The 26,009-nt window shown below is 41.1% G+C and overlaps 1 protein-coding gene across 1 annotated transcript; it reads left to right on the forward strand.

Moving 5' to 3' along the window:
• Nucleotides 1-239: 239 nt before the first annotated feature.
• On the forward strand, nucleotides 240-23,124 carry scrn3 (secernin 3). Its single transcript, XM_041200308.1, has 8 exons — nucleotides 240-373; nucleotides 940-1,114; nucleotides 4,378-4,559; nucleotides 7,437-7,636; nucleotides 9,397-9,609; nucleotides 12,714-12,876; nucleotides 21,707-21,887; nucleotides 22,294-23,124. Exons 2-8 carry the CDS (start codon nucleotides 941-943, stop codon nucleotides 22,456-22,458), a joined length of 1,278 nt encoding a protein of 425 aa, XP_041056242.1. The 5' UTR covers nucleotides 240-373; nucleotide 940; the 3' UTR covers nucleotides 22,459-23,124.
• Nucleotides 23,125-26,009: the final 2,885 nt, after the last annotated feature.

A 26,009-nucleotide genomic window follows, 5' to 3' on the forward strand; every position in this document is an offset into this window, starting at 1 on the left:
TTGAAGGAAGCTCTCTGCAATAATGAGTTTCGGATTCGGTGAAACTGACGGTTCCGCCAATTCCTAATCTGCAAATGGTTATTAATGTAGAACTGAAATTCCCGGAAGTGATGGAGTCTGATTAACCCACATGACACAAATAGGCAAACTAGTAAACACCGAGCGTCACTCTCCTTCCAGTTTTAAAGAGTCAACGAAATTTCACTCTTCTGGACAATTTTATAAGATTTGATCACATTGATATTTTTAAAAGTCTGACACTTCAGTGCAATTCTGAGAATATTAGAAAGCACCAGTTTGGAAATCAGACTTTAAAATCCAAGGCCCAGTCCGCCTGTTCAACAGAAGCCTCGTCTCAAGGTGCTATAAAGACGTAAGTATATTATTAGATGTCAAGATTCAGTTTACCTACTGGATTCTGTTTTGATTCTGAACGGATAGAGTGATATTGGGATTGAATCAATGCCACCTAGGTAAATCCAAGTGCTACTCTGAAAGTGTGTTCGTAGTATTAAATTATAATCTAGTCCTTATTACCACTGTGGCGCACACAGTGCAGCAGTGCTCAATTCGGAGTAATTTGGGGACAGTGTGTGATGATATGCTCCAGTGCTGCGCAGCTGCGAATCAGGGCTGCGAAAATTGCAAGCTGTTGGAGAAACTCTCTCCAGTGTTTCCACTCATCCTGGGTTTGCATATGGTGATTTAGCTTTAAAGCCTAACTTCTGTTAAGTTTTTCCCTGCAGTAAAAGTGCAGAATTTGTATTGGGAATTTATATCAGTGATTTGAATCTCACGCACTCATCACAGATAGATTAAAACCTACAGGTGACTTCATTTCGCTGGGAGGAGTTTATTGAAGTGAAACCTTTAGAAAAAAGTGTTTTTGCACTGAATGGTATACAATTATTTTAAGATTTTTGTATTTGATTTCCCTAGTATGGCTTTCAGAAACAGGTATCCTCCAAAGTCCTGTGACACGTTCGTGGCTTTGCCTCCAGCAACAGCTGATAATCACATAATTTTTGGAAAGAACTCAGACAGGCCTTCTGGTGAAGTCCAGGAAGTTGTATTCTTTCCTGCAGCAAACTATCAACCAGGAGATGAGGTTGAGGTGAGAGATTTCTATGCTTTTGATCAGGAATTCATTGTCATTATCAGAATAAATTTTGGAAATTAAACAATGACCTGAATAAAAAAGTTAGATTACAAAATTATAAATTGCATTTTCTTAATAACACGGATTTTAAAATGGTTATAAATATATGTAGATTCACTTTAAGGAATTTACATAGTTATGGAAGAATGCCACAGAATTCTGTTCAGAAAGTCATTTTACCTTTGGTTTTTCAACAGCCAGTCCTTATTTATCAGGAGTGTTCTTTCTGCTTGTTACCCCTATAACAGAGCCACAACATTGATCATATATAGCTATGTCACATAAGCAAAAAGCAGGACAAATCCAAGCCGGCCAATTACTGCTCCATCAGTCTACTCTCGATCATCAGTAAGGTAATGGAATGGGTTATCAACAGTGCTATCAAGTGGCACTTGCTTAGCAATAACCTGCTTACTGATGCTCAGTTTGTGTTCCGCAAGGGCCACTCAGCTCCTGACCTCGTTACAGCCTTGGTTCATACATGGACAAAAGAGCTGAACTCCCGAGGTGAGGCGAGAGTGACTGCCCTTGACATCAAGGCAGCATTTGACTGATTGTGGCATCAAAGGGCAAAACTGGAGTCAGTGAGAATCAGGGGGCAAACTCTCCGCTGGTTGGAGTCATACCTAGCACAAAAGGAAGATGGTTGTGATTATTGGGGGCCAATCATCTCAGTTCCAGGACATTACTGCAGGAGTTCCTCAGGGTACTGTCCTAGGCCCAACCATCTTGAGTTGCTTCATCAATGATCTTCCTTCCATCATAAGGTCAGAAATGGGGATGTTCACTGATGATTGCACAATGTTCAGCACCATTCATGACTCCTCAGATACTGAAGCAGTCCATGTCCAAATATCCAGGCTTGGGCTGACAAATGACAAATAACTTTGACGCCACACAAGTGCCAGGCAATGACAATCTCCAACAAGAGAGAATCTAACCATTGCCCCTTGACATTCAATGGCATTATCATCGCTGAATCCCCCACTATCAACATCCTAGGGGTTATCATTGACCAGAAATTGAACTGGATGAACCATATAAATACTGTGGCTACAAAAGCAGTTCAGAGGCTAGGAACCCTGTGGTGAGTAACTCACCTCTGGACTCCCTAAAGCCTGTCCACCATCTTTAGGGCACAAGTTAGGAGTGTAATGGAATACTCTCTACTGGCCTGGATGAGTGCAGCTCCAACAACACTCAAGAAACTTGACACCATCCAGGACAAAGTAGCCTGCTTCATTGGCACCCCACCCACAAACATTCTCTCCCTCCACCACCCATGCACAGTGGCAGCAATATGTACCATTTACAAGATGTACTGCAGGAACTCACCAAGCCTCCTTTCAAACTCATGACCGCTACTGTCTGGAAGGACAAGGCCAGGAGGTACATGGGAACACCACCACCTGGAGTTCCTCTCCAAGCCACCCACCATCCTGACTTGGAAATATATCGCTGTTCCTTCACTGTTGCTGGGACAAAATCCTGGAACACCCTCCCTAACAGCGTTGTGGGTGTACTTACACCACATGGATTGCAGCGGTTGAAGAAGACAGCTCACCGCCACCTCCTCAAGGGCAGTTAGGGATGGGCAATAAAGGCTGGCCTAGCTGGTGTAAAAAAAATTATATTTAGCTACATATTTTCACATTAAGTCTAGGATGATACAGGAACTGAAAATACTACATACTATATCTGGCATAACCTTTTTTTCCTTTCCAATGACCTATTTCCTAAAATATCTGTTCAGTTTTTCCAAACTCTGCCTCTGTTGCCTTCCTTGGCAGTCTATTCCACATGTTCATCACTGTGTAAACCTTCAACTTAGTTCAATTTAAACCTTCTGGGCAAATTTCCTTTTAAGCTGTCCCCTAAGTTCAAGCCAATGCCCCCAGTTCAGAGCATGTAATTATGAGGATCATAGAGCTGAATTTGACTACTTGTTCAAATGTGGTACCATATAAGATCTAGCAGCTCAAAGCTGGACACCCATGAGACGCTTTAGGGCATCAGCACCAACAGAATTGTAATTAACCACAGTCTATAACCTCCATGACCTGGTATAGCCCTCGCTCTGCCATTACCATCAAGCCAGGGGACCAACCATGTTTAATGAGGAGTGTAAGAAAGTAGCACCAGGGATACATAAAAATGCAGTGCTTACCTGGGGAAGCTACATCACAGAACTGTATGCGTGCTGAACACGAGCTAAGCTGTCCCATGATAAACATATCAGATCAAATCTCTGAAGTCCTGCCACATCCAGTCACAAATGGTAGTGGACAGTTACTAACTGGAGGTGGAGGCTCCCATCCTCAATTATGGTAGAGCCCAGCACATCAGTACCAAAGACAACGGCTGAAGTATTTGTAACCATCTTCAGCCAGAAGTGCTCAGTGGATGACCCATCTCAGTCTCCTTCTGAGGTCCCCACCATCATGGATGCCAGTCTTCAGACAATTTGATTCACTCCACATGATATCAAGAAATGGCTGAAGGCACTGGCTACTGCAAAGGCCTTGGGCCTTACAACATCCTGGCTGTAGTACTGAAGACTTGTGCTCCCAAAACTAGCCTTGCCCTTAGTCAAGCTGCTCCAGTACAGCTACAACACTGATGTCCATGCAACAATGTGGAAAATTTTCCAGGTATGTCCTGTCCAAAAAAAAAAACAGGAAAAGTCCAGTCCAACCAAATATTGTCCATCTGTCTACTCTCAGTCATCAGCTCCCTAAAATTGAGAGTCCTGTATCTCTTTGCTTATGGATAATCACCCACTTCTCCCTTTCCACATTATCCCAATGTCCTGAACAGACTGACATTTCCTCTTGAGTGACCAGATTCTGGAGAATAACTCAGAACCTTTTTATTTTCTCTAATGTGTGGAGACTAGTTTTTCAATATTTGGTGCACATGTGTTTGGATCCACTTGGCCATCCATGATGGCCTGATATCGCATTACACGAACATCATAAAGGTTCATCTACGCTGTCATTTTTGGTGCCTAACTTTAAACAGTAGATAGGACTCTCCCTAGTATAAAGCTCTCACAAGAATTAAACTCTTCTTACTCAATTTATAGAATCGTTTTAGTAAATATTAAAACAGAGCCATCCAAATTTTAAAAAATCATCAGTCAGTTATGTGGTCTAAATCATTCAGTCATGCTGTGAGGACTATGATGAATTAAGATTATTTTGTCATTTACATTCCAGTGCACGTATATAAAGATTGATCAAGTTGAAAAGACACATGCTGTTGTTCTTAGCCGTCCATCTTGGCTATGGGGTGCTGAAATGGGAGCTAATGAACATGGAGTGTGTATTGGCAATGAAGCAGTTTGGGGAAAAGAAAAGCCCAATGATAAAGAAGCCCTTCTGGGCATGGATTTAGTCAGGTTTGGCTTATTTTACTTTACTACAAGTTGACTTTTTTTTTAAGAGAGGGTGGCAGGATTAATTTCCTGCAATAATTTCCTTTTGTTACTGCCTATTATGCTTTTCTTCTATCTTCCAACATGGTTGAAGTTATTCATTGATTTTGCTTCCTCTGAGATTTCCAAGGTTTTGTGCCCAGTGTGAAAGTGATGTTGCTTACTGCAGACCTTGTTTCCCCAAGCTGGGTGGCTTTTTGGCACTATTCTCCACAGCACCACCCATCTTAGAGTCCCTGATGTTGAGCCACAAGCCCAATGTTTCCTTCCTCCTCCCTGCTCGTGATCCTATGCAACTGTAACCCTGAGAGTGTGAAAATCCATGTTTCCAACCTCCAAGCTCTTTTGATGGTAGCTCAGGGTCTTCTTGTGAGTGGGGGGAGAGACTGACTAGTCAGAGGGATGAGAAAAATTGTTCAGAGCAATGTACACTAAGGAAACCTGAAATATTTTAAATAGAATCGAGTATTGAAAATCAAGCTGATTTAGATGCACTTTTCCCATCAAGGGCAGAATAGGTCATGCTGGATAGATCAAATATCATCAGTTTCATCTGTGATCCATGCAAAGTCATTGGCTTTATATTCTTATGTCAGAAACTTGTGTTTAGGCCATAAGACGTAGGAGCAGAAGTAGACCATTCAACCCATTGATTTGAGATTTAGAGTCTAGAGATTTGACCATGGTAACTTGTGAATATATTTCTACTTCAGATAACATGAGTTCAGTATTCCTATCTCTCTCACTCATTATGCTCAAGGCAGAGAGGTAGCTTCCATAAGTTGTCCAACTCTCCTAATAAACTGAAACCTGCATCATATGTGCCATTAGTAGGTTATTATGCCTTGGGACTAATTAGTATAATGCATCAGAGATGAGTATTTCAGGTAACATGTTCTCGTATCATTTGTGAAAAGCTATACTATACTTTCAGATCATTCTGTTTTGCTGGTTCCAACTATTAAAATGGATATATTTGCAAATCATACACCGAATCAGTAAATTTCAGTGTGAGTCTGGTATAATAATTTCATTCATCCATGGACTGTGTCATTTTTAGAATTTTTTTTTTTTACATTTTCCAGTAATTTGTAAGACTTTGGATGGACTAATTTTCTGAGATGCATCTAATGTCATTGTCTTTGGTGCCCTCATTAACTGTTCCCTAGGCACTGACTCCATTGCTGGCCATGGCCAGAGCAGAACCAGACTATTTGCAACTTTGGCATCCTATTTGACCCTGAACTGAGCTTCCAATTCCGTATCCTCTCCAACACCAAGATTGCCTACTTTGACTTCTGTAATATTGTCCATCTCTGGCTCTGCCTCAGCTTATTGGTTGTTATAACCCTCATCTATGCCTTTGTTGTTTTTAGATGTGATTATTCAAATGCTCTTTTGGCTGTCCTCCCACCTTGCACCCTCCATAAACTTCAGCTCATTCAAAACTCTGCTGCCCATAACCTAACCTGCACCAAGTGCCACTAGCTCATCACTTTTGTGCTCGCTGATCTGCATTGCCTTCCAGTCCCTCAACACCTCTATTTTTGAATTCTAATCGTTGTCTTCAACTTCCACCCTGCTGTCACTCCTTCCTATCTCTGTAGTCTCATCCAGCCCCTTAACCCTCTGAGCTGCTCCATTGTTGGCTTCTTGCACATCCCTGATTTCAATTGCCCCACCATTGATGGAGTGCCATCAGATGTCTAGGTCCTAAGCTCTTGAATTCCCTTGCTAAGTCTCTCTGTCTTGCTAGCTCGCTTTCCTTTAAGGTGCTCCTTAGAATCTACTTCCCCTATCTTAATATTTTTTATATGGCTGGGTGTTGATTACACTCCAATTACCTTGGGCAGCTGGGATATTTTATTACATTAAAATCATATATATAAATGCAAGTTATTGTTTCATTATGGTTTCATTGCCATTTGTGAGCGACAATATTGCTATGTCAACCTCCAAGAGTTCAACTTCAAACATATACTAAACTGAACCAAAGATACTGAGAAAGTTTTCAGCATGTATTCCAGAGCCAAAGGCCCCTGAATAAAGAATTGTTATTTCATTAGTTTCAAAGGCACAGTGGAAGGACAAATTTGCATTCTCTGCTAATGTGAAACACTTTGTCTACATATAATTCGGCCACATATAATTTGATTAGCACCTAGAAAAGTTTGTATCTTAACTAATTTATAAACAAACAACCTGATCTTTTAGCCAAATGGGCTCCTATCTCCATTTTTAAGCTTAGTAGGGAAAGGTTGCTTCTATTTTAGCTCTCCAATTATTCAAAAATTGTTTGACATAAAATGCCAGAGGTCTTATGACACAGTGGTAACATCCCTACCTCTAAGCCAGAAGCTCTGGGTTCAAGCCCCATTTCAGGACTTGATGGCCACTGAAGGTGCACTCATAACATGGCCAAACAGGTTGATTATCAGTCTGTAAATTCTTCCAATACACCTCATGGCAAGTGGTAAGATCAGGAGAGTTTCCTGGTCAGCCATATTGCAGAAGGCAATGGCAGACCACTGCAGTACTTTGCCAAGTATAATCATGGACCAATCCAGTGGAAGTCTATGGATACCATTGCCCTCTTAGGGCATGGTACCTGAAGTAGGAGGATGATATAAAATACAGAATATTGTCAATTTAGCATAAATTCTTTGTTCACTATGTTAACCCGTATAAAATTTCAAGGCCTTTTTCAGAATATCTCTACACCATATTATTGTGTTATAGATGGATTTGAATCTTGGCTGTTAGGATTATTAGGATATATTTTTACAAGCATAATTTATCTTGTGGAACTTATTTATATTTGAATTATGTACATCTTTCTAGGCTTGGCCTTGAAAGATCTGAAACAGCTGAGGAGGCAGTTGATGTCCTTGCAGGTCTGCTAGAGAAATATGGACAAGGTGGAAATTGTATGGAAGATGAAGTTATATTTACATATCACAACAGCTTTCTGATTGCTGACAAGAAGGAAGCCTGGATTTTAGAGACTGTTGGTAAATACTGGGCTGCAGAAAAAGTTGAAGGTAAGCATAGATATATTATCAATCTGATAATAGCAGTAAGCTTTTACTTTTTAAAATGAAACTGCAACTACAGTTGCTGAATTAGGAGGTTCTGATACAACTTCATAGTCTTTGTGGTCACTTGCTTTAAAGATGACTTTAATGATGTCCATCAGAACTTTCAGAATAAAATAGTCTTATTAAATGTTATTTTAGGGGAAAACAGAAGAAATATTTAGCTAAGAACCATTAAATAAGTAATATTCATCTCTCAGTTTAAAAAAATACAAAAGCAAAATACTGTGGATGTTGAAGTCTGAAATAAAAAGAGAAAATGCTGCAAATACTCAGCAGGTCTTGCAGCATCTCATGAGCGGGAAACTTCAGGTCAATAACTTTTCATCAGAATGAAAGAAAGGTAGAAATATAATAGGTTTGAGCCAGTGGAAGGGGGAGGGGGAAGGAAGAACAAAAAGAAGGTCTGTGATAGGGTCTACGATATTTGAAAAATTAAATTTCTAGCAAACTGAAAATGTCATTAGCAGCAGAACAGAATTTACTCTTGGTGCTTGCAGCTGCCTTCATAGATGTTTTGAATCAGTATGTGAAGTTCAATATATTGGCTGCTTTTTTAGGAACCTTGTACCCATGATTTTATGCCATTGGCCCTGGGCTGCCTTCTGATTGTATTTAGCTCACTATTTCTTTGCAGTTATCCTGTTCTCATTCCATGGTTTCTCACTACCTATTTGTAGTACCATCACCATCAGTCAAAACAGCATCCTGTGGATTCTTGCTATCTTACTGTCAGCTGTATTTTCACCCTGTGGCTTGTTGCTACTGTAAAGCCTCTTGCCTAAATTGGGGTGGGGCGGAGGAGTAAAAATACTAGGTGGACAGAGGCATCTCTTTTAAGGTTGGAAGTTCAGCTGTGTCCAGAGACTATTCTTGCTATGGTGTTAGATCAGCAGAACATAAGAATGAAATTTTTGGCAATTTGGTTGTGGGAGCAAGATGCAATTCAAGTGTATTTGGTCACAGTGTGATGATGTGCAGAGTACTGTTCCAGTGACGGATGGATAGATGGGTACTTGGGAGAAGGTCTTGTCAGTAACGATCTAGCAGCTAGAATAGGAGTTTCAGTAGTAATATCTCCTCCTTGTCATCAAACTGATGGCATCAAGTGAGTTTGATACTTGTCCTGTTTCCCTCCTGCCCAAAATCACTCTCAGTTAAAAGCTCCTTCCCCAAATGCCCGTGTAATCAATTGGCCTGCAATCAATTTCAGAGTTTCTGGATTATTAAACATTAAGTCTCTCCCCCAACCATCTGTTGTTAGTAATAATTAGCAGGTGTCTATGTTAATCTGGTGTAATTTGCACTTTAATGTTATTAAAATACTTCAGATCATATAGTGGTGAGTGTATAGAAGGATGTCAATGGGAAATCCAATTGACTGGGGACGTGGCAGTGAACATCCCTCTCCAGCTTTCTGCCGCTGCCCATAAATCAATGGAAGGAAAGCAGGAAATCCCAACCTACAAAAAAAGCCTCTAAATTTGCTGATGTTGGTGGTTTTATTATGATGTAGTAATTGTAATTTATTGACTACAAGTTCTGCAGTCATAATTATAAAATATTCATTGGAAAGTAATGTTAATGATGATATTCCTTTATTGTGGGCTGTTTGTACATTATAAAATGATAACATTAATCTTTAACAGTAAAAAAAATGGATAATATGCATGATTTGTGACTTTTATTTTTGTTCATATACATAGAAGGGGTACGAAATATTTCCAACCAGCTTTCCATAACAACAAAGATTAATAAAGAGCACCCAGAAATGAGGAGTTATGCAAAGAGTCGAGGCTGGTGGGATGGAAAAGTAGAGTTCGATTTCACTGCTGTGTATTCCTATCAAGACAGTGCTGAAATGAATGAAACTGGTAACCGATACTGTACTGGCCTGCAGCTTCTTAATAAGCATAAAGGTAATTAACAAGAGAATTAACTTTGAAATAGGTCACTCACAGATTAGTTGATTGATATATTCTCTCAGAAAACACTTCTCATCTTATAAAAGAAAGCATAGCTTCTGAGTTGTCAGGCAAAAATGTTTCTAGGTAACTTCATTATTAGACTTTTTTACTTAACAAATAAAGATTTGACAAAGACACAACTTATTTTTTGTATTTTAGAGAAGAGTTTATTTTAATATTGCTTTTACATATCAGATATACCTTTTCAGCAGGTGTATTGTATAAATTTCATATAACTAGGTGTTACAGTCTGGCCATTTTGTTCACAGGAAGGACTTGGCCACAACCTATATCAAGACTCTTTTTAAGCAGAAATTTGCTTAAGAGGGATTAATTTGGCAAAACATCCCCAAGCTGATTGGTAGTAATTGGAGGAATACTAATGGCAGCTTGAGAGTGGAAATTCTGATCCAAACAATAGACAATGTCTGGTTATTCAGAAGGACACTTCACTCTTTCAATTTGGAAATTCTTTTTGATCTCCATGGGGCTGCAGGAGAGGCTTTGAAAAATTGGTCACGGACGCAGAGTTAGGTAAGCAGCTGAAAGCTGCGAAGGGTGTGAACTCCCCAACTAGGTGATTGGATGGGGTATAAAGGGGTTGTACTTTTAAGTTGAATTAGATCCCCTCTGGAGTGGGCTAGCATTTGTGTATTTCTCATTCTTGGAATAGTACATGGAAAGGGGTTGCACCAAATATATTAAGCAACTCTCACTGTTTTGTGTATTGATGGTGTGTATGAGTCACACCTTGCAGAAACAAGACAGGCTTGATGGACCTGCTGGTCTTTTCCTGTCCTTTTTTTTTGTCTGTTCTGATTCTGAGGTCGCCGTATTACATGAGAATATAACACTTAAGTATAAAATATGTCATCATTATTGAGCAATAATCAACTTCAACTAAGGTAGTTGGTGTAACAGAACAATTTTCTAAGTTTTATATGACCAAAAAATATATTTTTTAAGATGTCAGCCATGACTTAATGGTAGCTCTCTTGTCTTTCAGTCCTAAAGTTGTGGGTTTAAGTCTCATTCCAGAGATTTGATAACATATAGGTTGGCGCTTCAGTGGGGTGTTTCACTACCAGAGGTGCTGCTTTTCAGATGAGATGTTAAACTGAGATGTTAAACCAAGGCCCTGTCTGTCTTCACAGGTGGATGCAAAAGATCCCATGACATTATTTTTAATAAGAATAGAATAGTTCTCCCTGGTGTCATGGCAAATATTTATCCCTCAACCAACATTACTAAGACAAATTATTTGGTCATTATGTCATTGCTGTTTGTGAGACCTTGTTCAATTTTCTATGCGCACATTGGTGTCTGTGTTTCCCTACATTACCAAATGACTACACTGCAAAAGTACTTAATTGGCTGTAAAGCATTTCGGAACATTCTGAGGCTGTAAAAGACACTATATAAATGCAAGTTTAGTGTTCTTTCTTTACAGCTGTTCCACATTGCATGATTTAATGCAACAATTAGTGACCAACTTGTTAACTTATTCCAATGCTATTAAGTTATTTTTACAAAATGGAACAAGGAATGGAGGAATTGATGCTTTCCTGAAAGGTAGTAAATAGAAAATGGCTGTTCATTTTTCCATGATCTTGTTAAGAAGTGTTTGCCAAATAGTTAAATTCTCTGGCTTCTGTCCTTAGCTTTTATTAAGGATCTATCCATAAAATGTGAAAGTTCTGGATCAAAACAATACATTTAAAGAAAAAAGTTTCACCTCAGTTAGTGGTGAAGCTCTCGGGTTTCTACCTCTCGTTTACGTGTTCCTCCTTGGCAACATCATCCAAAAATGCAGCATTAGTTTTCACATGTATGCCTGTGACATCCATTAACAACTCTCTTGACTTCTCCATTGTTTCTAAATTATAAGACTCCTTAACTGACACCCAATACTGGATGAGCAGAAATTTCCTCCAATGAAATGTTGGGAAATTTTTTCTCGTAGGGTTGTGAGTCTTTGAAACTCTCTTCCTCAAAAGGCAGTAGAAGCAGAGTCTTTGAATATTTTTAAGGCAGAGCAAGATAGAGTCTTGATTGACAAGGGGGTGAAAGGTTATCGGGGTAGGCAGGAATGTGGGGTTGAGTTTACATTCAGATCAGCCATGATCTTATTGATTGGTGGAGCAGGCTCGAGGGGCTGAGTGCCCTACTCCTGCTCCTAATTCATATGGAAGACTGAAGCCATTGTTTTTGGTCTCTATTCCAAACTCTGTTCACTAGCTACTGACTCCATTCTTCTCCCTGTCAACAGTCTGAGAATAAACCAGACTGTTTGCAACCTTGGTGTCATATTTGACCGTGAGTTGAGCTGCTAACCTCATCCGCATCATCATGGAAGGTCACTTAGTTCCACTTCTGTAGATTTCCCAAACTCGCTCCTGTCTTAGCTCATCTGCTATTGAAACCCTCATTCATGCCTTTGCTATGTCTAGACTTAACTATTCCAATGCTCTCCTTGCTGGCCTCCCACATTCAATCCTTCATAATCTTGATGATATCCAAAACTCTGCTGCCCTTGTTCCTCGCACCAAGTCCCATTCACCTGTTACACTTGTGCTTGCAGATCCGCATTGACTCATGATTTTGAAATACTCGTCCCTGTTTTCAAATCCCTCCAAGGCCTTACCTCTCCCTATCACTTTAATCTCCTGCAGCCCAACAACACCCTGAGATATCTGTGTTCATTTGATTCTGGCCTTTTGTGGATCCCTAATTCTAATTGCTCCATTGCTCCACCATTGGTGGCCATGCCTTTAGGTGTCTAGGCCCTAAGTTCTGGAATTTTCTCCCTACACCTCTCCACTTCACTTCATCTCTTTCTTCCTTAAATATGCTCCTTAAAATCTACCTTTTTGACTAAGCTTTTTGCCTCCTGCCTAAATATCCTTGTTACTCAGTGTCTAATTTTGCTTTAGAATGTACCTGTGAAGTGCCTTGGGATGTTTTATTATGTTAAAGGCACAATGTAAGTATAAATTGTTGTTGTTTTATGATTACACCTTTACTTACAAGTATATTATCTTCATGCTTTATAATAGGAAATATTGCAATTGAAACAATGATGGATATTCTACGGGACAAAGAGAGTGGTATTAATATGGAGGGTGGTTTTATGACAACAGGGAGCATGGCCTCCGTTCTACCCATGGACAGCAACCTGCACTGCATTCATTTCTTTACAGGAACTCCTTATCCTGAGAGGTAAAGAACACCTGACATCTCCATTGTGCAAACTATTCATTTTATTTGATCTTTAGTGTTAACATGTTATCTAATAGTGATTAAGCAAAATTAAAATCATTTTAAATTGAAACCTCTTTTTTAAAAAAAGCAGAGTTGGAAAAATCAAATCTGTACAGTTTCAAAGTAGGAAAAAAAATAGTTTTTAAGAATTAAAGTGAGTCAGAAAGGAAGTAGTGGGAAAATTAGCGGAACGGAGTCACTGAGAGAGGATAAAGTGAGCCTTCGGGTAAGTCAGAGTATGAGCTGAATGTGAAACACTGAGAAAGAAATTGAAGCGTGATAGCACTGCTATGAAGAATGGATTGGTAAGTGTTAGTTTGATTCATTAAATTGTTTTTTTACTGTTGATAATTAATTTGATAGTTCACATTGTACTTTAGATTGGATTCAATTACAGAGTTTTTATTTAACTTTTTTACTGTTTTAGTATCTGCATTTATGTGGTCAGTTTCTTGGAATTTTATAGGTTAGTGTCTTAGACACCTGAGTTAAGTGGTCAGTTTCAGTGAGTTAGAGGTCAGTGGATTATCTATAATGGCAGGCCAACAGTGTCCGGATGCTTCATCTGTCTTGGATAACCATTTGTGCAAAAAGTACTGCCAGTTGATTGAGCTGTAGCTCCCGATTTCGGAGCTTGTGGATTGACTTGCAGCACTGTAGTGTATCCGAGGGTCTGGCAGTTTCAGACCATAGTTTTCAGAAGGTGGTTTTGCTGCTGTGACAAGGTGCAGAACTTGAGGAATTGATTGACCATCAGACAGGATGAGGAAGTCACATTACAGGAATCCTGATCCCTTTAAACTCATGGCTTTTAATTTTGCAAAACCAGTCCATTATGTGGTACTTTGTCAAATGCCTTTTGATGTCCACCTGCATATCAACTGCAATACCTGCATCAAAGAATTCAATCAAGTTAGTCAAATACAATTTGCCTTTAACAAATCCATGCTGACTTTAATTTATTAGCCCCTACTTTCCAAACACCAATTCAATTTTGTCCCAGGTTATTTTATCTAAAGGTTTCCTCATTTACAGCATTATACTGACTGGCCTGTAATGGCCAGGTTTATCATTTTATTTTAAACAGGGGTGTAACATTGGCAATCCCCCATTCCTCTGGTATTACCCCCATATTCAAGGAGGATTGGAAGACTGTAGCCAGAGTGCTGCAATTTCCACCCTTACTTCCCTCAGTAACTTGAAATGCCTCCCAGCCGGACTGGGTGACTTTTCTATTTTTGAGGACTGCCAACCCTCTTTAAGTAACCCTCTATCTATTTTTATCCTATTGAATTTTCTTCCTGTCTTTTCCTTTACTGTTAAATTACCAACATTCCCTTCTCCAGTGAAGATAGAAGTAAAGTACCTGAGTCATGCCTTCTGCCTCTTTTGGTCCCTAATTCCACAAAAATAATCTGGACCAACAGAAATAATCAGGGACGCTGTATTACTTCAAAAGAGTTTTCCCACAGATAAGTGTGAATGGGGATACTCCTGGCCTTTTACTGATTAAAAGCTATTTAATTTAAAAGCACATGGTTCTAGACCTGCAGACAACAAGCCAGGCCAACTGGCCAATCATCATTTTTAAAAATTCTTTCATAGGTTGGATGTCACTGGCAAGTTCAGCATTTGTTGCCCATCCCTAATTGCCCTTGAATTGAGTAGCTTGCAAGGCCATTTGAGGGCAATTAAGAGTCAAGCACATTCCTGTGGGTCTGGAATCACATGTACTCCAGACCAGGTAAGGATGGCAGATTTTCTTCCCTAACTGACGTTAGAAAACCAAATGGGTTTTTACAACAATCGATAATCTCGAGATAGCTGCTGAGAGTAGCTTTCAATTCCGGACTGTATTAATTAAATTTAAATTTCAGCAGCTACCATGGTGGAATTTGAACTCATGGGGCTGAATTTTGCCGTCGGCAAGCAGGGGGCAGGGCCCACTCGCCGATGCGTAAAATGACACAGGATGATGTCGGGGGGAACCCCATTTAAATCTTCAGGAAGGCGGGGGAGCAGCAAAGTCAGCTGCGGGCCCGTTGACCTGTCAACGGCCAATTTAGGCCACTGACAGGATCATTGAAACAATTAAAGGACCTGCATATCCAGCCTTAAGGTTGGCGGACAGGCCAGGACCCTCGGCGGGGAATAGAGAAAACATGAAACCTCGTCCACCAGCGGGATGAGGTTTCATGTAGGGATTTAAAAAGTTTAATAAAGTTTTAGTGTAATTTATGAACATGTCCCATCTCATGTGACATTGTCACACGAGGGGGACATGTTAAGGATTTTTTATTCTCTATTTTTAACATTTTTAAAACTGTTAGTGATCTCCCTGAGGCAGCACTTAGCCTCAGGGAGATGTGCGCTCTGTGCACTTTTGGGGAATTCCCCTGCCCGCACAGGAAGTGCATAGTGTTTCCTGGCAGATGTCACGCAATTAAGGCCCACCCACATAAAATGGCGGCAGCGCCCACTTCTCCGGCGGGCTCCCTGCCCGCTGGAGATTGGGTTGGGCCTGCCCGGCCGGTAGGCAGGAAATTCTGCCCATGTTCTCCCAGTGAATTAACCTGGAGCTCTGGATTACTAGTGCAGTGATGTTACCACCTCACTCGCTCTCGCTTTCACTTTCTCCCATCCCAGAGTACTGTGAACCTGCCTGGTTTGGGTCTACCACAAAAGAATGACATCGTTCAAATTTTCTATCACAAGGTCTACCATCTCAGAACCAACATAACACTAAAGAGACCTTGCTTTCCTCCTCTGCTGTTTCTCCAGAGGGAGGAAAGCATCTTGGGACATTATAGTTTGTTAAAGGTGCTATATAAATATGTTAATGGGTAAAACAGAAGAGGTCTTGTGGCGCATTAGTAGCATCTGCGTTCAAGTCCCATTCTGGGACTTGATGGCTATGGAAGGCGCTTTCATAACATGGCCAAACAGGCTGATTATCAACCTGCAAATCCTTCCAATATACTATGGCAGGTGGTAAGAATGGGAGAGTCTCCAGGTCAGCTAGAACCTGCAGAAGGCAACAGCAAACCACTGCTGTACCTTGCCAAGCATAATCATGGACCAACATGGGAAGTCCATGGTCGCCAGCACCCTCGTAGGGCATGGTACCTGAAGAGAGAATTGAGTAAAAGAACAGAAGATCAATGAGAGGTGTTCAAAAAGAATTTAACGGTATACAGACCCAATTTCTACTGTTAAGTGGCAAGAGTTCTACTCGCTAAATAAAGCAGCTATGGATGACAAAAGCAGTAAGGAACATCATGAAACTAAAAGAAAAAGCATACAAGTATGCAAAAAGTTTCTGGAGAATGAGGGATACAGCAAACACTAAATGGGGCCTAAACAAATAGAGCTAAAAAAAAGGAATATGAAAAGAAATTTGCAATGGATATCCAAATAAATTAAAAAACCTTTTACAATATTATGAAAAAGATGATGGTAACAAGAAATGTGGGCCCTTAAACCCTGATAACGGTGATATTATAAGTGAAAATAAGGAGTTGCAAACATGTTAAATAAGTACATTGTGTGAGTATTTATAGCAGAGAACATGTCAGACACCCAAGGATTTGAATCAGGAACAAGGCCCACCAAAATTAACATAAGCAAATTAACAGTAATGAAGAAAGTAATAGCATCAAAGGTTGATCAATCCCCAGAATCAGATGGTTTTCAACTCAGGGTTTTAAGGGAAGTAGGTGAGAATATTGCAGATGCCAGAATTTGATCTCCCAAAACTCTCTTAATTCAGATTCCTTTAGATTGGAAAATTGGAAAAGGGAACCAGGGAATTATAGATATTTATAAATATATATCAAATATATGGTGTCAGGATCTTATTAAGAGTTTATAATTAAGGATAGAGTGACTAAACATCCTGAAAAATTTCAATTGATCAGTGAGCCAACATGGATTTGTAAAGTATAGGTCATACCTGATGAACCTGATTGAAATTTTTGAAGAGATGACCAAAGCAGAGGGCAGGGGAATGTCTGTAAATGTTATGTATGGAGTATTCCAGAAGGCATTTGATAAAGTTCTTGATAAGAGACTGTTTGCTAAAGTTGAAGCTTATGGAATTGAGTGCAAATTATTGACCTGGTTAGGAAATCGGCTAAGCAATAGATTGAGAGTAGGGATAACTGGCAGTACAGTGAATGGTAGGATGTGATTAGTTGTGTCCCACAGGGATCTGTGTTGGGGCTGCCACTATTCACTGTATTTGTTAACGACTTAGATAACAGGATAAAGAGCCGCATATACAGGTTTGCCGATGAGTCATGAATAGGTGAAATTGGAAGCAGTATAGATGGAATCATAAACTTACAAAGCGATATTAATAGATTAAGTGAATGGCGGAAAAAAACTATGGAAAATTGCTTTCAATATAGGCAAGTGTGAGGCCATCCGCTTTGTACCTAAAAAGAATAAATCAATGTACTTTCTAAATGGTGAAAAGCTAAGGACAGTGAAAGCCCAAAGAGACTTAGGAGTTCATGTAAATAAATCATTAAAATATTATGGACAAGGTACCAAAAATAATTTTTTAAAAATCTAATTGAATGCTAGCCTTTATACCTAGAGGACTAGAATTCAAAGAATTATTAGTCATGCTACAGCTATACAAATGGCAATTGATTCTAGGTCTATTGTTAATTTAAAATCTGAGATTAATGGATTTCTGTTAATCATAAGGATTAAGGGATATGGAGAAAGGAGTTAGGTCACAGATCAAACATGATCTCATTGAATAGCAGAACATGTTCAAGGGGTTAAGTAGCTTACTTCAATTCCTATGCTGTTGAAATTGCAGATTGGCATAGAGGGAGGACCAGGAGGCAGACAATTATTTATACTTTCTACCATGGAAAGGGGTGGGGAAGAAATGAGAGAGTAAAATAATGTAAATAAATGAGATTAAAGTAAAATGCTCAAAAATCATTGAACAGGGTGAGGTACTAAATGAGCACTTGTCTTTATAAAAGAAGATTCTGCCCAAGTTATAGTGAGGGAAGAAGTAGTTGAGATACTGGATAGGCTAAAAATTGATAAAGAAGTAGTATTAGATAGGCTGGCTAAATTTATTCATAATTCACTGGGACCGGATGAGATGCACCTAAGGATACTGAGGGAAGTAAGGGTGAAAATGGCAAAGGTCTGGTCATAATCTTCTAATCTTCCTTAGATACAGGGTGCCAGAGGGCCTGGAGAATTGCAAACGTGTTACACCCTTGTTCAAGAAAGGGTGTAAGGATAAATTCGGTAACTATAGATCAAGCAGATCGGTGGTAGGAAAGCTTTTAGAAACCATAATAGAGGATAAAATTAATGGTCAGTGCAAAATGTAGATTAATTTGGAAAACTAGCTCGGATTTGTTAAGGGCAAATTGTGTTTAACTAACTTGCTTGAGTTTTTGATGAGGTAACAGGTCTGATGAAGGTAATGCGGAAGATGTGATGTAAGTAGGCTTTGAAGTGCCACATGACAAGCTTGCCAACAAAGTTAGAGCCTCGCCATAACTTTCAAACTCCAGGGCAGTATAACTGGGGGGTACCCCAAAGATGCGCTGGAGAACCCCCCTCTGGAGTTCCCAGGTAATGATTGCATGGCAATTGCCCAGAAAGTGCTTCCACTGAGCAAGTGCCCTGCACTCGAACTGTCCGAAAAGGCAATTTAAATTGCAAACTTCAGACGGTTCTAACTGTATTACATCAAAATTACCCAGAAAACATTAGAAGAATTAAAACCACTACTAGCTTCTGGGTAACAATTGTGCAGGTCCACACTGACCCCCATCCATGGGACTACATTCCACCCCCCCCCCACCACCACCCCCAACCCAACAGGACTCCCCAAACCCCAGGGGACTTTCCCTTCCCCCCCACTGTCCAACAACCCCCTCAACCATCCGACCCCCCAGTATTCTAACCACTTACTCGACAGACCTACCTTCTCCGTGGCTTGACTTTGAAGCTTACCTGATTTACAGCAGCCAGTGTCATAAGAGAGGGGAACATGGCTTCTTTTCACCCGATTGTGCAGCGCTCGACTAAAGGGCTCAGGAGAGCACTGCATTGCACATTTCTCAACTGACCTGAGTCGGAAGGTTGGGCTATACAGGATTGAGGATGTTTACAGGTAAGAAAGTAGGAGTGGAGTGGCAATCCGACTCTGATTGCCACTCCATGGAAGTTCAGGCCCATTAATGATCTAGATATGGGTGTACAGTGCCAGTGCACAATTTCAAAATTTGTAGATGACACAAAATTTTGAGATTTTGTGAACCATGAGGAGGATAGTGATAAACTTCAGGAGGATATAGACAGGTGGAATGAGCAGACAAGTGGCAGAGAAATTTAGTGCAGAGTAGTGTGAAGTGATTCATTTTGGTAGAAAAACTGAGAGGCAATGTAAAATAAAGGGCACAATTTTAAAGGGGGTGCAGGATGGGTGTGTGTACAAATTATTGAAGGTGGCAGGACAGGTTGAGAAAGCAATTCATAAAACATACTCCTGGGCTTTATAAATAGGGCCATAGAGTACAAAAGCAAGTAAGTTATGATAAACCTGTATAAAACACTAGTTTGGCCTCAACTGGAGCATTGTGTCTAGTTCTGGGCACCAGAAAGGATTTGAAGGCATTAGAGAGGGTGCAGAAAAGATTCATGTGAATTGTTCCAGGGATGAGGAACTCCAGTTACGTGGATAGATTGGAGAAGCTCATGCTGTTCCCCTTGGAGAAGAGTAGGTTGGGAGGTGATTTGACAGAAGTTCTCAAAATCATGAGGGGTCTGTACAGAGTAGATAGAAAGAAACTGTTCCCGTTGGTTGAAAGTTCGAGAACTAGAGGGCACCGATTTAAGGTGATTGGCAAAAAAAAAAGCAATGGTGGTATGAGGAAAGACTTTTATACAGCAAGTGGTTAGGATCTGGAATGCACTGCCTGAATCTGTAGTGGAGGCAGGTTCAATCATGGCTTTCAAAAGAGAATTGGATAAATAACCAAAGAGAAAAAAATGCAGGGCTATGGAGAAAAGGCTGAGGCATGGGACTAGGTTTTTTTTATTCATTTATGGGATGTGGGCGTTGCTGGCTAGGCCAGCATTTATTGCCCATCCCTAATTTCCCTTGAGAAGGTGGTGGTGAACTGCCTCCTTGAACCACTGCAATCCTTGTGGTGTAGGTACACCCACAGTGCTGTTAGGGAGGGAGTTCCAGGATTTTGACCCAGTGACAGTGAAGGAATGACGATACTTTTCCAAGTCAGGTTTGGAGGGGAACTTCCAGGAAATGGTGTTCCCATCTATCTACTGCCCTTGTCCTTCTAGATGGTCATGGTTGTTGGTTTGGAAGGTGCTGTCTAAAGAGCCTTGGTGAGTTTCTGCAAGGCATCTTGTAGATGGTACACACTGCTGCCACTGTTGTTCAGTGGTGGAGGGAGTAAATGTTTGTGGAAGGGGTGCCAATCATGCAGGCAGCTTTGTCCTGGATGGTGTCAAGCTTCTTGAGTGTTGTTGGTGCTGCACTCATCTAGGCAAGTAGAGAGTATCCCATCGCATTTCTGAGTTGTGCCTTGTAGATGGTGGATCGGCTTTGGGGAGTCAGGAGATTAATTACTTGCGGCAGGATTCGTAGCCGCTGACCTGCTGTTGCAACCATTGTATTTATATGGCTAGTCCAGTTCAGTTTCTGGTCAGTGGTAACCCCCAGGATGTTGATAGTGGGGGATTCAGCAATGGTAATGCCATTGAATGTCAAGAGGCGATGGTTAGATTCTCACTTGTTGGAGATGGTAATCGTGGTAATTGCCTGGCACTTGTGTGGCGTGAATGTTACTCACTACTTGTCAGCCCAAGCTTGGATATTGTCTAGGTCTTGCTGCATTTGGACATGGACTGTTTCACTACCTGAGGAGTCGCGAATGGTACTGAACATTGTGCAATCATCAGAGATCAGCCAACTTCTGACCTTATGGTGGAAAGAAGGTCATTGATGAAGCAGCTGAAGATGGTTGGGCCTAGGACACTATCCTGAGGAACTCCTGCAGTGATGAGCTGGCACTGAGATGATTGGTCTCCAACAACTCTCCATCTTCCTTTGTGCTAGATATGACTTCAACCAGTGGAGAGTTTTCCCCCCGATTCCCATTGACTCCAGTTTTGCTAGGGCTTCTTGGTGCCACATTCGGTCAGATACTGCCTTGATATCAAGGGCAGTCACTCTGGTAGGGAGCCAAAAAAGGAGACAACAAGCTGAATAGCCTCCTGTGTTTTGACCATTCTATAATTCCATTTCAAACAACTCTCAGTGAAATTCATAGTGTGTAAAAAATGATTTATATGTATTACATTTTGTAGTTGCTCAATTATTGTAAACTCCACTCAAGATCCAAAGATTTTAGATTAATTACATACATGATGGTGAGCTCTACTTGTTTCTTCATTTCTATGAATGATTGTGATGGGAATGTTTGCTCACGATCAGAGATAATATTTTCTTCATAACCACCAGATGTCACTGCTGTGGCATCATATTTCTGAATGCCTGTAGATTTGTGATGAAAACTCAAATTTGATTAAGCAAATCCTAAAAGAATATTTTTTTCAGTTTTTAAGCAAATCCTAAAAGAATATTTTTTTTAGTTTTGTTTATAATTATAGTCATCCTTTAGTTCCATTAGGCAATGCCCTTTTCATAATGGCGAATTGCTAATAAAGGTATACCTGCATAATTAGGGTTTACAGAACATTTTGGTTTGTCTTTTCCCAGGTCTGTTTTCAAGCCTTTTATCTTTGTACAAAACCTGAGGCAGTTTCTACAAACAAGTTCGCCTTCATTTGGTCCTGATGATCCAGTAAAGAAGGAGCCACGGTTCCAGACTAAACCCGACAGAAAGCATGCACTCTACAAAAAGCATGAAGTAGCAGCTGCATTAATGGAGATAAATCCGGTACTTGCCAATATGCAGTTAATAAAATTATGCTACGTCTGTAAATATGTAATAAAAATCTATAGATACGTGGAATTAAGCCCTCTAACTTGTCTGTGCAAGTCTCAGTAGTTCCTGATGTCCCTGTTTTGTACATTAGATTTAAAATGGTTTCAGCTGAATTAAACATCATTCATTTGATATTGTAAGCTCATTTAAGGTAATGTTTTAAAGTGAAATATTTTGATGTGTGCTAATGTTATAGAGTGGCGGTGATTTTCATAAAACTAGCTTCTTAATTCCATTGATGTTGCTTATTTATTACATTCCAAAAAGTGAGGATTTGAATAAAGAAACATTAAGGAGGAAAATGTGTTACCTATCTAATGCAGCATTAAGAGTCATTGCTTGTAATTTATTTCACCAGATGAAAGGTTCAAAGATGCTCCAAGATATAAAAGCACTGGAGAAGAAACAAATAGAAACAGCAAAGGACGTACTAAAAAATGGGATACCGGATACTACCAAAGTTGTTCACCTCTTTTCTGATTGTGTAGCTGAGGAAATAGCAATTTACAATAAATGTAATTAGCCAGTAGTTTTCCATTTTTTAGTAATATCTGGTTTTAATGCGCTTTCTTGCCTAGAAAACAAATGATTTGTAAATTTGAAATATTTATATTAAAGCCACAGTATTGGATCAAATATTAATTCCCGCAAAGCTTAAAATAAAGTTAAGTATAATATTAACCTCAAAAAGAGTGAAGTGTTACAGCGTGTCCTATTGATCTGCGCCATTAAATGTGCAGTTCCTGTAAATTGATTTTCCCGTTGTGGATCTGTTTTTAGTGGGAAGTGCTAGCTATACCCTTGATCTTTCACTAAACAGAAAGAAGAAGAATTAGTAGACGTGTCTAGACCAGACCACTTTCACATATCTGTTACTGGTTGCCTCCAGACTAGTATGGATAGAAGCCTGGTTGGGTTGTTTTGCTGCCCTCAGCCACAAAAATATTGTATTCTGCTTGAAGCCTAAACATTGTAACAACTACAGCAATATTAAGCATAAATTGATGTACCATATGCTGATGTTTAAAGATTTTTCTCAAAGTCAGATCCCAGAGTGAGATCTGTGTATGTGGATACAATTATGCTATCTTCAGATAATGAAATATCTTGTATTGAAACTGAACTGCTTAAAATTCTTTACTCTTCTGCTAGAAAAATATATTAAAATTCAGAAAATTGTAGCAACAAATGAATTTATCTTGAGTCCATATTCCCAGACATATTGTGCACTCTTCAATTTCCAAATCTGGTGGTCTCACAAAATATTAAATGACAATACACCTTGAAGAAGAGTTTATTTTTAAGCTTCCAGTAGTTAAACTACCAGCGCACATTTCACGATTTTTTTACACTTTTATTTTTGCTGGAGGACATAGATGTTTGCACAGGATTATGTAGGATATACAGCAAAGAAACAGACTGAGGTCTAGCACTGCCTTAAATAAGCTCAGCATAACCTCCCTGCTCTTGTACTTCATGCCCCTTTTAATAGGATACTGTATGCTTTATTAACTGATCTCTCCACCTGCCCTGCCACATTCAATGATCTATGCACGTATACACCCAGGTTTCTCTGCTCCTGCACCCCTTAAAAATTGTACCCCCTATTTCATATTCTCTCTCCATGTTCTTCCTACCAAAATGCATCACCTCACACTTATTCGCATTGAATTCATCTGCCACATATCTGCCCACTCCTCCAAATTGTCTATGTCCTTTTGAAGTTCTACACTGTCCTCCTCATTGTTTACAATGCTTCCAAGTTTCATAGCATCCGCAAACTTTGAAACTGTCCCCTGCACAACAAGATCTAGATCATTAATATATATCAGGAAAAGGGTCCCAATACCAACCCCTGGGGAACTCGACTACAAAACTTTCTCCAGCCCAAAAAATATCCATTGATCATTACCCTCTTTTCTATTACTCAGCCAATTTTGTATCCATGTTGCTACTGTCCCTTTTATCCATGAGCTATAACTTTTCTCACAAGTCTGTTGTGTGGCACTCGAATGAATGCCTTTTGGAAGTCCATGCACATCACATCAACATTACCCTCATCAACGCCTCTGTTAGCTCTTCAAAAAAAGTCCAGCAAGTTAGTTAAACATGAGGCAGAATTTTGTCCTTGGCATGCGGGTTCGGCAGGGGCCGATGCAGGCAGCCGGGAAGCTGACCGCTGCCTGCAATCAGCAGCACACGTTTTCATGTTGGGGGGCCGATTAAGGCCCGCCCAGCACAAAAAGCGGCTGGGGAATCTGCAGGAAGTGGTGCAAGGGCATGATGTCCACTGGGTCAAATGGTGATCTGGCGACCGATTCAAAAGCAGCCCAGGCAGCCGCTGGAAGGCTGCTACAGCAGTGAAGTCTCGATGGATCCCGTTGTGGTTGGACATGGCAGGCAGGAGGGCAGGTCAGCAGGGCAGTTGGCCCCATGTTTCTCAGATGAGTGCCTCACTGCAGCCAAGGTTGCAGGCAAGAGGGAAACCCCTGTACTCAGAGACACGAGGAGGAGGACCCCACACCTCATCAAAAAGGCCTGGGTGGAGGTGGCATCCAGGGTCTGCAGCTACAATGTGGTGAGATGTACATGGGTGCAGTGTCAGGAGCGCTTCAACGATTTGTTGCGATTGGGAAGGGTGAGTACAGTGTTGGCATAGGTCACTTTGCAGAGCTGTTAACTGCCATTTCCCCATGGACCTCAAACGCATCGGAGTGTGAGTGCCAACTGTCAATGAGGCAGGAGCTGGCCAAGAGGGTGAGCCTTGGCTGTATGGACTGAGTGCATTGCAGCTCCAGGGTCACAAATCAGCTGAGCCCTGCGAGGTGTTCCTCAGGTAGGATTGGCCAGGCTGCAATGGCGATGCAGGTAGAAAGTGGGCTAATCAATGCTCCTCTATCCTTTTAGGGGAAGACATCCCATAACAATATTGAGAGGTCACGGACTGGCGGGGACCCCCACACCTCCTAATCCTCATGTGCTATGAGCAGGAGGCCCTGGAGCTGGAGGGGCACCATGCACCTCAGTCAACAGCCTGCAGTGAGGTTGTGGTGCCAAAGGTAAGAGTGCAGTGCACTGAGGTGAGAACATCGGCTATTGCAACCATTGTAGTGTAAACTCTATATTGATGTGAACCTCAAAACTGGAGGCCCCATTGATAATGGAAAGACAAGGGCACCATGATGCAGATATTGTTGTCTCACCAGGGTGCCTGGCCTGCACAGTGACAGTGTCATGACTTAAACTAATGACATATCCTCCTTCTCCCTTTTAGGCTCACCAGCAGGTGGTCACAAGAAGGAGCCTGAAGGCCCACCCCAACCCTGGAGGACGCATCTGCGTCACAACCTCCCTGTCAAGCAGTTGCCAGGGCGGATACCAGCACCTTGGTGGGCATAAGATTGCTGTCTAGTATCTCGGTGCACATTGGTGAGGGCTTGAAGTGCAGGCGGAGGCAAAGTACCCAGGGTCCCAGCAGTTGGAGCACTGCTGGAGACCAGGACAATGATCAGCTGATGGCTGATGATGGGCCTCTGGAGTTGTCCATTAGGCAGCAGATGCTGGAGGTCCTGCGGGATGTGTGGGAGGATCTGGCGAGATACATGAGGGAATGCGTGCCATGGTATCCGTTGTGGAGGAGTCCCTGCGAATTATGACCACTGCTTTGATCCTCATGGCCAAGCGCAATGCCTCCTCCATGGAGAGAGTGGCGACTCTCATGGAAAGGCTGTTCCAGGAACTCAATCAGGGGTCCCTGGGGATGCGCTCGGACCTGCAAGCCCACACACTGGCAATGACCTCAGCTGGTCAGTGTCAGTGTGAGAAATGGATTGGGTACCCAGTATCCCAAGTCGATGCCCGTCCATCAATGTGAGCAGGGAGGCCCAAAAGCGACCTCATGTTGGTGCGTGAGTTGCCTGTCATCTCTGCGGGCTCCTCTCTGGGAGCTTTGGATGACAGCACCAGCTTCTCCGCCCCTCTGCCTGTGATCATGGGATCTGATGAGGCTGTGGTGACTGGGGAGATGCCAGCTGTGTCACTGGCCGCTCCCTCCCAGGCGGAGCCAGCACAGGC

The sequence above is a fragment of the Carcharodon carcharias genome, chromosome 12 (assembly GCF_017639515.1).
Source record: "Carcharodon carcharias isolate sCarCar2 chromosome 12, sCarCar2.pri, whole genome shotgun sequence".
NCBI lineage: Eukaryota > Metazoa > Chordata > Chondrichthyes > Lamniformes > Lamnidae > Carcharodon > Carcharodon carcharias.